Genomic DNA, 13,045 nt, shown 5'->3' on the forward strand with positions numbered 1-13,045 from the left:
ATGGATGGATGGATGGATGGATGAGTGGATGGATGGATGGATGAGTGGATGGATGGATGGATGGATGGATGGATGGATGGATGGAAGAGTGGATGGATGGAAGAGTGGATGGATGGATGGATGGATGGATGGATGGACGAGTGGATGGATGGATGGATGGATGGATGATAAAAAACTTGATATCCATTGTTGGCATCTTTCTATGGGTGACTCGCTGATCTTGACTGGTTTCAACTGGCAAGGTTGCAGATTACATAAGAAGATGCAAAACCAGAAGAAAGATCACAGCGACGCAACGTCCTACCCCAAGTCACTTATCTACTTTTATGTGCCAAAGAGGCATAATCTAAGCATTATTCCACTGCCTAAGAATCCTACTGCATCATTCTGTGACTCTAATAGCAGACCAATAATTTTGCTGCCTGCTTCTGAGTAAAATCCCGAAGCAAATCGCTTTTAAACGCAATAGAGTATTACTTTGCATTTAATGATTTGAGTGCAGACCATCAACATGCCTACAGGGAGCAGCGCTCCGCCGGCCGCAGCGCTCACACAAATGGATGATGATTGGCTCAGGGAAAGTGACAAAACGCACACTACTTCATATCATTGATCATAAATCTTGATGTAAATTGGAACGGAATGATTTTACTACAACAACGATGGCTAGAGAGCAGACAATCCTTCCTATCGGAGGTTTGTCAAAAATAAATGATGGCGGCGTTCCACAGGGAACTAGTCGAGGTCCGTTGCTTTTCTCAATATTCACTAATGACCTACCATTAAAGCTAAAATATTGATGTATGCGAACTATTCAACAATATAGGCAGCAGAAATAACAATGGACGAATTAAGAAGTGTCGGGAACTGCAGACAGCAGTGGAATGGATAACCGATAGCAAATTAGTCCTTAACTCATTCACTCGCCGCCATTTTCACAGAAGCAGTCCCGTTCGCTCCCGGCCGTTTAACTGGATTTTGACTGATTTTGCAAGGCACACAAAATATTGTGTTCTATTGCTATAAAAGCATGGAATCTATCAAAAGAAAGATTAAAGTCTCTTCTTTCACCAGGAAGAAAAAATATGTTTCTGTTTCCGTTTTGCAGCAATTAGCATTGGAAGAGAGCTAAGTTTAATCAGTTTTCACAAATCTATTTCAAATTGTAAGTAATTGAGCTTTTTTTCTGCACGGCCCTGGTTGATCTCCTTTGCTCTGCTGCCACCTGCTGGCAGTTTGTGTAATAACTACCATTTCTGCAACCGTTCTTTGCAGTTGAGAGGCTTCATCAAAGCCTTCTGTGTGCTCTAGCATTAAGAAAAACTAACAAAAAAACGTATAAATACGTCTTTGGGACAATTAGAACATTAAAAAAAACGTATTTACACGTTATTGGGAGCAAATGAGTTTTAATGTCTCGAAAACAAAATGCATTGTTTTGGGGAGAAAAAAAAAACGATGTCGATGAAGTGGAAGAGATCACGTGGTTGTAGAACAAGTTACACATCTGGAGTGTCAATTACTCACGGATTTTCTCCAATGGAGGTCTCAGTCCCTATCCGCCAAACCGAAACAAATTCCTGCTAACAAATTCACCTGCAAAGTTTGGATGATTTGTTCAAATGATCCGAACCCGTCTCTACAAGTTCCCGAACCCAAAAGTGCCAGATATAAAAGAAGGTAAGCTGTGCTTTCGTGTCTCTTTTAAACTCCCACGATGTGAGCTACTCTGCGTCCATCATCAAGGAGCAAAAAAAAAAAAAAGCATCTGAGCGACCAAATAAAGAAAAATGAGCCTCATTTTGAAAGAAGACTTGAACACTTGAGAGCCCCCCCGCCGTGCTTCCTGTCTGGTCTTCATCGTCTCCTCCATCTTTTTTCCCGTGCTTTTCATCTCCACAGGTGGTGTCCATGGGTCTGTACCTGGGCGAGACGGCGTACCTGCGGAGCAGCTGGAACATTCTGGACGGATTCCTTGTCTTCGTATCGCTCATCGACATCGTGGTGTCCATGGCGGGCGGCGCTAAAATCCTCGGCGTGCTCCGCGTCCTCAGGCTGCTGCGGACGTTGCGACCCCTCAGGTCGGTCGGCGGGCGGTTTGGGGGGACGACAAGCTCTTGGGTGTCTGGGTTCTAACAACCGTTAAATGCTTTCTGGCAGGGTCATCAGCAGAGCTCCGGGTCTGAAGCTGGTGGTGGAGACCCTCATTACCTCCCTCAAGCCCATTGGCAACATCGTCCTCATTTGCTGTGCCTTCTTCATCATCTTTGGAATTCTGGGAGTTCAGGTAAATGGAATTCTTTTAAAGGGTTTTATGGTTGGATAAGAATTGGGATAATGAGTCAGAAGGTTAAGGGTTTTAGGTTCAGTGTTAGGGGTAGTGTCTTCTCCTAGGGGAGGAATTAAAGTGCCTCCACACCATCCATCCATCCATCCATTTTCTTGACCGCTTATTCCTCACAAGGGTCGCGGGGGGTGCTGGCGCCTATCTCAGCTGGCTCTGGGCAGTAGGCGGGGGACACCCTGGACTGGTTGCCAGCCAATCGCAGGGCACACAGAGACGAACAACCATCCGCGCTCACAATCGCACCTAAGCGACAATTCGGAGCACCCAATCAACCTACCGTGCGTGTCTTTGGAATGTGGGAGGAGACCGGAGTACCCGGAGAAGACCCACGCGGGCACGGGGAGAACATGCAAACTCCACCCAGGGAGGCCGGAGCCTGGACTCGAACCGGAGACCTCAGAACTGGGAGGCGGACGTGCGAACCACTCCACCGCCTCCACACCATATTTGCGATATTTGGAATTAAAATTGGATTCCAAGATTCTTGTAGCCTATTCCAATTCTAAGATTCCAGATCCTGGAGGTCCTAAACGATGTGAGCCACCTTCCAACTTCCTTACCCAGGATTGGAACACCGTCACTGGGCACGGATTCCCTGAGCATAGCCATGGGTCTGGGGTGTTCCGGGTCTGGGGTGTTCCGGGTCTGTCTTATGTCAACCTGCCCGACTTTTTCGCGGGGAAGGATTGGATTTAGAATCTTGGAAGGGGACCTACACGACTATCAGAGGGTTGCGCTGAATGTCTTGGGGCAGGTTGGGGTTAGGCATAAAATTGGATTATATGGGTAGGATTAGCCGTTAGGAGCACGTCCGCCTCCCAGTTCTGAGGACTCCGGTTCGAGTCCAGGCTCCGGCCTTCCTGGGTGGAGTTTGCATGTTCTCCCCGTGCCCGCGTGGGTCTTCTCCGGGTACTCCGGTCTCCTCCCACATTCCAAAGACATGCGTGGCAGGTTAATTGGGCGCTTGGTGTGCTTGTGCGCGTGGATGGTTGTTCGTCTCTGTGCGCCCTGCGATTGGCTGGCAACCAGTCCAGGGTGTCCCCCGCCTACTGCCCAGAGCCAGCTGAGATAGGCTCCAGCACCCCCTGCGACCCTTGTGAGGAATAAGCGGTCAAGAAGATGGATGTATGGATGGATGGATGGATGGGTTAGTGGGGTTTGGGCAAGAGTTTGTCTTTGTATCTTTTTATATTTACTGCAGTTTGAATGCCATAACAAACATCTATTTTTCATACTCGCTCGCAAAGTTGCTTTTCCTCCGCAAGATCCTCCTAAACCCTCGCATTGTTCTCAGCGTTCCCCATCACACAACACTCGTGAATGACAATTTTTCCCCTCACGAGGGAAAAGCAGGCTGTCAACAACTGGCGCCGTCAGACTCTTTCATGTGCGCGCTGGAGCTGCATCGGGGCGCTAATTATGGAAGCGCTTCAGAAAAGGCGCGTCGCAACAAGCGCCTTGATGGAGATCCTTGTGTGTGTGTGTGTGTGTGTGTGTGTGCGTGAGGCAGCTGTTCAAAGGCAAGTTCTACTACTGCGTGGGTCTCGACGTGAAGAACGTCACCAACAGGTCCGACTGCCTGCTCGCCAACTACCGATGGGTGCATCACAAATATAACTTTGACAATCTCGGCCAGGTACAAAGCGCCCGCTGAATCGATTCATTGATGAAGAAAAGAACTTTTGTCCAATGTGTCTTTTTGTGTCACCCCCCCGAAGGCTCTGATGTCCTTGTTTGTTTTGGCCTCCAAAGACGGCTGGGTGAACATCATGTATCACGGACTGGATGCGGTGGGCATCGACCAGCAGGTAAAACAAGTCTTGCATGGAATTGATTGAAAAAAACTGTATCTTTTCCATGACATTTGGTGTCAGAAGTGAGCTCCAAAGATTGCCCACCTCCACAGATTTCCCAACCAGGAAGTTAGGTGCAAGTGTGTTGTCCTTATTTAGCCACGTGAGTGACTTTTTCGATATGCAACCTTTTTGCAACATTTTTGGAGAAAGAAGTGGGATCCAGAGGATTCAGCATCTGAATATTATCTTTCGGGAAGTTGTTTTGACGACCTTACTTAGCGGCATTAGCGTTGAGGACACTCCATTTGGTGTCGGAAGTGGGATCTGGACAGCTAGCAACTTAGAAGACCTTGCCTACTGCATTTGGCGTCAGAAGTGGGACACACGAGTAATATAAAATTGAATATTAACCATGCAAACATTGAAGAGGAGATGGGATCAATGTACTCTATGTCAAATTTGGTGTCAGAAATAGGGTCTAGAGGATGCAATAAACAATTTGTGTTGCTATTTTTTTTTTATTTATTTTTTTTGTAGAAGCTAGCATGTTAGTTAGAAAACCATTTTCTACTATGCGACCATATCGTCATGACAGTTGGGTGTCAGAAGCAGGATCGTTTTGCAACCTTTTTGGAGAAAGAAGTGGGATCCAAAGGATTCACCATCTGAATATTTTCTTTCGGGGAGTTGTTTTCATGAGCTTACTTAGCGACATTAGAGTTTAGGACAGTCTAATGGGACGTGTCACTCCATTTGGTGTCAGAAGTGGGATCTGGACACTTCTTGTGTTTGTAACAGCAGCTAGAAACTTAGAAGACCTTGTTTACTACATTTGTCATCAGAATTGGGACACGAGTAATATACAATTGAATATTAACATAGCAGATGAGATGGGATCAGTGTACTGCATGTCATATTTGGTGTCAGAAGTAGGATCTAGAGGATGCAATAAAGAATTTGTGATGCTATTTTTTTTGTAGAAGCTAGCATCTTAGTTAGAAAACCATTTTCTACTATGCGACCATATCATCATGACAGTTGGTGTCAGAAGCAGGATCCACATGTCTGACTGAATATGTTGGCGACTGCATTTAGCTACATGGCAGGGTCAGGCAATCAAATGGGAAATTTGACATTGGTGTCAGAAGTGGGACACAAAACACACTGTAAATAGTTGTGGTGTTATCACAAGACTTCCCGTCTCATGGACTTGCTAATATTCTATTGCCACAGCCTTTGGTGTCAGAAGTGGGATCCAATAGGCAATGTAGACAATTATGTTTATAGCAGCTTGATACTTTAACATGCAAACGTGTTGCCACATTTGTTGTCAGAAATCGGATCCAAATGAATTCCTTTCCTTCCAACGAGCGGAAATGCAAACTTAACAAATTTGCCAAGAGGTTAAACGTGTTTTTTGTCCTCAACTCAAGTGTCAACTTTTTTATTTTTTTAGCCTTGCACATCGTGTTGCCCGCTGGCGCACGCACTCAATGTGTAAAAAGTCAGCTGACGTGAACAGATTCTCCCTCGCAGTTGCTTTCATTTCAAGGCCATTAAGTAATCCACTACAGGGAGACTTTCTCTTTTCTTCCGGATGATTCCGTCAGGCTGCCACGGAGAGGGGAAAAAGTGAAGAAAAAAAAAAAAGACTAATCCAATTTTAGCTTCCGGCTTTCTCACACAATTGCGCGGCTGCTAGTTTTTTGTGACGCTTGAACCGAGATTGTTGTTTGGTAATGCCGCCGAGTAATTACTTTTACCTGCTCCTTTTTCAATCTTCTGGATGTATTATATACTCGTAATTTATGTAGTTATTCAGAATATGTTTTGTTTTGTTTTTTTATGTGCAGAGGTGGCTGCTTGATAATGTTAGGATAGCATATTGTGCAGCATACGTCAAACTTTATGACAAACTCCTGCACATTTGTTAATGCTATTGCTAGTGTTAGCGTTAGCGGTAGGTTTGCGTGTAAGAGTGTTGGGGGCTAAAGGCGTATTAATGATTTGGGTTTAGTGATTGGGGTGAGCAAATTGTGTTAACCATTAGCAGCTAGCGTTGGTGCTTCAGTTACAGTTAAGCTAGTGTTTTGAGTTTGGGTTAGCAGTCGTGATTAGCGCTATAGTGTGAGGTTAGCAGTTAGCATTATTGCTAACTATTGTTTGTGGTTTGTGTTAGCAGTTACGATAGCGCTAATGTTTGAGGCTCGTAAATGTCATTAACACTTTTAACTGTAAAAAGAAGTTGACTAGCCTAGCATATCTTTCTCAACCTTGTTCTCCCTTTACTCGTTGTCCCCACTTACAGCCGGTGATCAACAACAACCCGTGGATGCTTCTCTACTTCATCTCTTTCCTGCTCATCGTCAGCTTCTTTGTGCTCAACATGTTTGTGGGCGTGGTGGTGGAGAACTTCCACAAGTGTCGGCAACACCAGGAGGTGGAGGAGGCCAGGCGGCGCGAGGAGAAGCGCCAGCGGCGCATGGAGAAGAAGAGGCGAAGTAAGAAAACACAAGGGGGGGGGGGGGGGGTGCTATGCTAATGCTACTAGCTACTAGCATCCCGTTTTTCCTATGGATTTAAAGTCAATGCTAATGTTATCTAATATTTTTGAACTCAAATTCTCTGAAAAAGCATATCAAGAGCTCCTAGCCTCCTCAAGTTGCAACATTCTTAACACTATGCACCCATGCGCAGAGGCTCAGAAGCTTCCTTACTACGCCTCCTATGGCCCGGCACGACTGGCCATCCACACGTTGTGCACCAGCCACTACCTGGACTTGGTCATCACCTTCATCATCTGCATCAACGTCATCACCATGTCACTTGAGCACTACAGCCAGCCTCAGGTATTCGTCAATGTGTATATAACATACATAACATAATTATTTGGCATTCATTCATTTATAAGCAAGGACCACATAGTTTCTACAATTTTCTCATCGAGGTATTTATCTCATTCACTCGCAGCCATTTTCACATTTCGCAATCCCGTTCGCTCCCGGCTGTTTTACTGGATTTTGACTGATATTGCAAGGCCCACAGAATATTGTGTTCTATTGCTATAAAAGCATGGAACCTATCAAAAGAAAGATTAAAGTCTCTTCTTTCATCAGAAAAAAAAAAAAAAGTATGTTTCTATCTGTTTCCGTTTTGCAGCAATTAGCATTAGAAGAGAGCTAGGTTTCATTAGTTTTCACAAATCTATTCAAAATTGTAAGTAATTTAGCTTTTTTTCTAGATGGCCCTGGTTGATCTCCTTTTCTCTGCTGCCACCTGCTGGCCATTTATGTAATAACGACCATTTCTGCAACCGTTCTTTGCAGTTGAGAGGCTGCATCAAAGCCTTCTGTATGATCTAGCATATAAAAAAACAAAAAAATGTATAAATACGTCTTTGGGACACTTAGAACATAAAAAACGTATTTACACGTTATTGGGAGCAAATGAGTTATATATATTTTCTCACGTTTCTCTCTTGTTTCAACATTCTCAATGTTCAAGCCTTCAAAACAGCGAGACCGCGAAAAGTGAACCGCCTTATAACGAGGGAACACTGTACTGCCTTGTTTGTCTTAGTCGTTGGAGACGGCGCTGAAGTACTGCAACTACTTCTTTACATCCACCTTCGTCATTGAAGCGACCCTGAAGCTGGTGGCATTCGGATTTCGGCGTTTCTTCAAGGACAGGTATGAGAAGAATGGCGGGGACCCATGAAATGTTTGTAAAAATTCAGCCGCATAGTAAAAAAAGTCTCTGAAAGTTAAAGAAAGTCTGCCGTTTATATTTGAAACAGGCTAAGCAGACGTTTTACAATGTTTTACAACGAGAGTTGCACAGAGGAACAGAGGTAATATTCCCACAAAAACACATCCTTCTCAGACAGGCTTATATAGACAGCGAATCGATCTGATTGGTTGTGGCTAGACATGTGGGTAAAAGGACTGACATGGAATTATCTGATTGGCTGTTGACCATATAAAGAGATTAACGATTCCTGACGTCACGTAGTTACATGCCGATTGCATCAGTTCAAATCAGACACTTGACCTCACGGTCATGACCCAAACATAACCCTTGCATGGCCCAAGCATAACCCTGACATGACCCTAGTCATGACAGTAAACATAACCCTTACATGACCCTAGTCATGACAGTAAACATAACCCTTGTCATGACAGTAAATATAACCCTTACATGACCCCAGTCATGACAGTAAGCATAACTCTTACATGACCCTAGTCATGACAGTAAAAATAACTCTTACATGACCCTAGTCATGACAGTAAACATAACCCTTGCATGACCCTAGTCATGACAGGTGTGAATTAACACCTAGACTTGAATGTGTTCTATCCTTGCGGCATCCGTACGGCCGCCATACGGAAAACTCACCGTGTCCGTTCCGGAGCCAGTGTGAATTGCTACCAAATTTTAATCTATTTAATTTTAAGTCTCAGAAACTCATGCTTGAAAACAATCGGAAGACGGGCAACAACAAATTGCGAAGATTTTTGAACATTCGTCATTGGCAATGAAATTTGATGACTCGCCATAACCACGGAATTCTAATCCTCGTCTCTCCTGGCTTTTGCGGGGGTGCTCGCTGCTTTCTTCTTTCTTTTTTTTTTTTTTTTTGCATTTGTTTTTGATATCAGAGATGGATGATTAAAAGCCATGTTTGTCCATGTGTGACTAATCCATTTGGACCAAAATGTCTTCTTCAGTTGGGAAACAAACTGGTGGTGACATTTCTTTTTTTGTTTTTTTACTTTTTTTGAGCAATAATATATATTTTTACACCCACGCTAAAGCTGTCAAGGTGCAAAAAATAGAATTTAATGGATATCAATATCAGCGCAGTCCTCTTCCGTCCGTGGCGGGCGCCGCGTGGAGCAGCTGCTGCTGCATATTACTTCAGCAGTTCCCAGTGAGGAAATATTTATTATTACATCTGCTGCTCCATTTTTAGAAAGGGTGGATATGCTGAAGGAAGCTTTTCACTTCCTGTCTACTCCCCTTTGCATCCATCTGTGACAATACCCATTATTTGTATTTTATACTGCATTTGTGTCCTGTTTTCTGCTGTTGTGTTTTTTTTTGTTTTTTTGGGGGATTTTGAGGGTGTTTACATGGTGTGTCTGCACTACTTTCTCTATCTCCTCGCCAGAGATAACATCTGGTCAGAGGAACTTGTTTACTCCATCTCACGATTTGGCAGGGAATTGACTTCCCCAAAAGAAAGTTAGCTTTTTGTGATTGCCTTTTTACTTATTTACTAGATGCTGCAACTCAAATCGATCCCCTTTCGCACTACCTCTTAATGGCGACTTTTTCTATTTTAGTTAAAAAAATAAAAATAAAATAAAAATATACCAAAACGATCCGTAAAATGTCAACTATGAGGCAAAGAAGTGTTACGTGCGCTCCGGTTGGATCCCAAAAACGCAGACACAAATAAGATTTAACTCTTTATTTGAATAACATTGAAACGCTAAACTAACTTGGGAAGTGGAGTTGCACAGAAGAAAAGAGGTAATAATCCGACAAAAACACACACCTTTCAGACAGGCTTATATAAACAGCGAGTCGATCTGATTGGTTGTGGCTAGACATGTGGGAAACCGGACTGACATGGAATTATCTGATTGGCTGTTGACCAGATAAAGAAATGAAAGATTCTTGACATCACATAGCGTCTTACCAGTTGAAACTAGATGCTGATTTCATCAGTTCAAAACTGACACTTGACCGCACGGTCATGTTCCAAACATAACCCTTGCATGACCCTAGTCATGACAGTAAACATAACCCTTGCATGACCCTAGTCATGACAAGACTAGATTTATAAATGTGGTTCAGGAAAATCTCAAGACTTCTCCAATCTCCAACCAATCACATTATGAGGAATAAATGGCCTAGAAAGGGGGTACAACCATCTTGAATCTTCACAAGTCCTAAAGGATAAGGAAGAATCATCTTGCCAAATAACCCAAAGCACTGAGCACGAACCTGAAACCTCGACTTAAATCATGTTTTCCCAACACTAGCCACCTAACTCCCAAAACCCCTATCCCGAATCACACACTCCAAACCTATGCCAGGTCACCTTACCCAACCCTCACCGCTTACCCCAATTTCCAAAAACCGTACAGGCAGTTTTAAATAACATTTGCACATTCTTTGCTGCCATACAGATATGAAAAGAAAAACCCCAACTCGGTCTTGGACTTAATTCCTCACAATCAACACTGACTCAGATGTAATCTCTTTGAAGGGGGTAGTAAATGATAACGAGGTGAGAAGGGGGGTCTCAGGGCTTCGGCGGGATTGACTGCGATCTCGCCCTCCCGGCGTAAATATTTCACAAGAGGAGAATCGGCCCTCGGGTGCGATGCCACTGGCGGGAGAATTATGCAAATGATGCGTGAGGTTAGCATTAATATTCATTGGCCCTCAGCCTCGAACCTTGATGACGCTCGCAATTGACTTGCTGCCGCTTCTGCCGACCATGACAGTTGTGTGTGTGCGTGTGCGTGCAGGTGGAACCAGTTGGACCTGGCCATCGTGTTGCTGTCCGTGATGGGCATCACGTTAGAGGAGATTGAGATCAACGCCTCCCTACCCATCAATCCAACCATCATCAGGATCATGAGGGTGCTCAGGATAGCGAGAGGTACATAAACACGCACACACTTGCCGAATGAAATGAACGCAAATAGAATAAAGGACTACGGCAGGGTTCATCAATCCTGGTCCTCGAGGTACGGAGTCCTGCAGGTTTGAGATGTTTCCGCCTACCAACACACCTGATACTAAAGCTCAAGAGGGTTATCAGGGGTGCTAGTGGGTGGAAACATCTCAAACCTGCAGGAATCTGGATCTCAAGAACCGGAGCTGGTGAACCCTATATGATCTGGAACTAACCATAACCCCTAACCCTACCTCATAATCTAAAAAGCCTTCCCCTTTACTTGCCCCTAAAGTTTAATCCTAACCCCATTACTATTCAACTAATCCCATTGCCCAACCCACCTAATCAGAACCTTTCACTGTAACACGAGCAACCCAAAATCCGATAATCCAAACACACTAATCATAACCCCTAAACCTAATCTTTAACTAACACGCAATCTCAAACCCTAACCCTGTATCTGTAATCCTAAAATTACCACTTTCATTCCTTTTTTTTTCGTCCTACTAATGTTCAAAATGAAAATCTTAATCTTTAATGAGTATAATATATCTATTTTTTTCCCCATTAAAATTCTGACATATATGATCTGATACATGCATTGCACGGATAATCCATTAGAGGGCAGTATCACCCAGTTGATGAATTTTCCAGCGACTTTGCAAGATCTCCCCAAAGGAGAGAGACATAAATATTAAGAGTGGGAAATGTTCTTTCTGATTTTTGGAAATACTAATATGTTTGAAATGTCTTGTTTATTATTGGATTTTTTGTCAGTTATAAAAGTACGAATTTAAAGCATTGTGACCGGATGTATCAAATTTGACACAAGTCAAATGTCATATGTGGAAGTTGATGTAAAAAAAAAACAAAAGGACCAATAAATACTCTTTTGACAAAGAATCTGAATTTTCTCTCATATATTTCATGGTTCAGGCTTTATAGGTTTAATTACAGTCCAAGTATACAAGAAGGTAACCACAATTAATAGAAAGTCAGTAAAACGGTGTAGCTTAATTTATTCACAGCCGTGGACGTTTATATTCGTCATCTCGAATCCAAACGTTTACTGCCACCGACGTATGTATTCGTCAAGTCCATTTTTAAGCAGGTACGTATTTAAGAGGGTCTTGCCAAGTTTTATTTTGTTTTTTTAGAATTAGATAAAGGTTAGGCAGTGAAATGTGGTTTCGGGGATCTTGTGGAAGCAAAATTCTACTTCTTATTCATCACAATTTAGGAGTGAAGCTGTAAGGTAGTTAGCCTTATTAATTGCTAGCCATGGTTCGTTGCTAGCTAGCTAACTTGCTAGAAACCGGTGTTTTCAGTGAAACCAACCCATATTCTACTGCTAATTATTAAAGAACGGAAAATGCTAGAAGGTGAAAGAAGATGTGACACTTTCTTTTGGTAGAACACAAAATTTTAGAAAAATCCATCAAAATTCTCTCAAATGGCTGGCAAAATGTGGAACTCTTGTTGCTTTGAAAACGGCTGGCATTGAATGAGGACTGACATATTCTTATTCTCTAACTGGAAGAAGTGTCACAAAAACCGTACAGAGGATGATCCCTCGGATGCCTCACAGAACCGAGGTCTCGCGGGATAAACTGACATTGCGCTTTTGTTCCATTTTCCCTGCAAGTGAAGCATTAGCATCCCCATTTCCAAACTATTCTCCCCCGCATGAATCCGCAATTGGCGTCTCGGCTCTCTGGGCTCCCAAACGCTTTAACTTTGAACGGCGCCGGATAAGAGCTCATTACGCCAATCGCGCTTTATCCCCCCCGCGACCTTTTCGCGACCAGCGCGAAACGGGGCCCGCAGCCGCCGCGCGCTAATCAAACGGCAGCTGGCGGTAATTAACGAGCGAGCCGGGTGGCGGTTTGATGGCTAGTTGGAGGCTAACCGGCGACCCATCTCGTGGTTTTTATCGCCCACGCTAATGTTTAGCGTCTGCCTGGGTCTGCGGGAGGCCGTGTTGCCACGCTCACCCGCTAGTTTCCTCTCTCAACAACTGATCTTGCAATGTTTTTTTTTCCCCTACTGTTTATGTAAGTCAAGGCAAGATACAAATCAAAATGAAGAGTTAGGCGTAAAATCAGTCAGGAGGCTTTACTGTTTCTCTTCCCGCTAACCGTTGATAGCGTTTGAAAATTGGGCCTGCGGGAATTGGAGAGTGTCCATTTATTGATCACTTGTAATCTC

The 13,045-nt window shown here is 43.7% G+C and overlaps 1 protein-coding gene across 6 annotated transcripts in view; it reads left to right on the top strand.

Annotated features, from left to right (window-relative positions):
• Positions 1-13,045, top strand: part of cacna1ib (calcium voltage-gated channel subunit alpha1 Ib) — a 121,318-nt gene that overhangs the window by 94,219 nt on the left and 14,054 nt on the right. For all 6 annotated transcript variants that reach the window (XM_077524688.1, XM_077524689.1, XM_077524694.1 and 3 more), the window contains 8 exons: positions 1,903-2,081; positions 2,161-2,287; positions 3,858-3,983; positions 4,066-4,155; positions 6,452-6,644; positions 6,841-6,992; positions 7,723-7,832; positions 10,686-10,819. In XM_077524688.1, coding sequence (XP_077380814.1) covers positions 1,903-2,081; positions 2,161-2,287; positions 3,858-3,983; positions 4,066-4,155; positions 6,452-6,644; positions 6,841-6,992; positions 7,723-7,832; positions 10,686-10,819 — 1,111 coding nt within the window. The remainder of the gene's footprint in view (positions 1-1,902; positions 2,082-2,160; positions 2,288-3,857; positions 3,984-4,065; positions 4,156-6,451; positions 6,645-6,840; positions 6,993-7,722; positions 7,833-10,685; positions 10,820-13,045) is intronic.

The sequence above is a fragment of the Festucalex cinctus genome, chromosome 6, assembly GCF_051991245.1.
Source record: "Festucalex cinctus isolate MCC-2025b chromosome 6, RoL_Fcin_1.0, whole genome shotgun sequence".
Classification (NCBI taxonomy): Eukaryota; Metazoa; Chordata; class Actinopteri; order Syngnathiformes; family Syngnathidae; genus Festucalex; species Festucalex cinctus.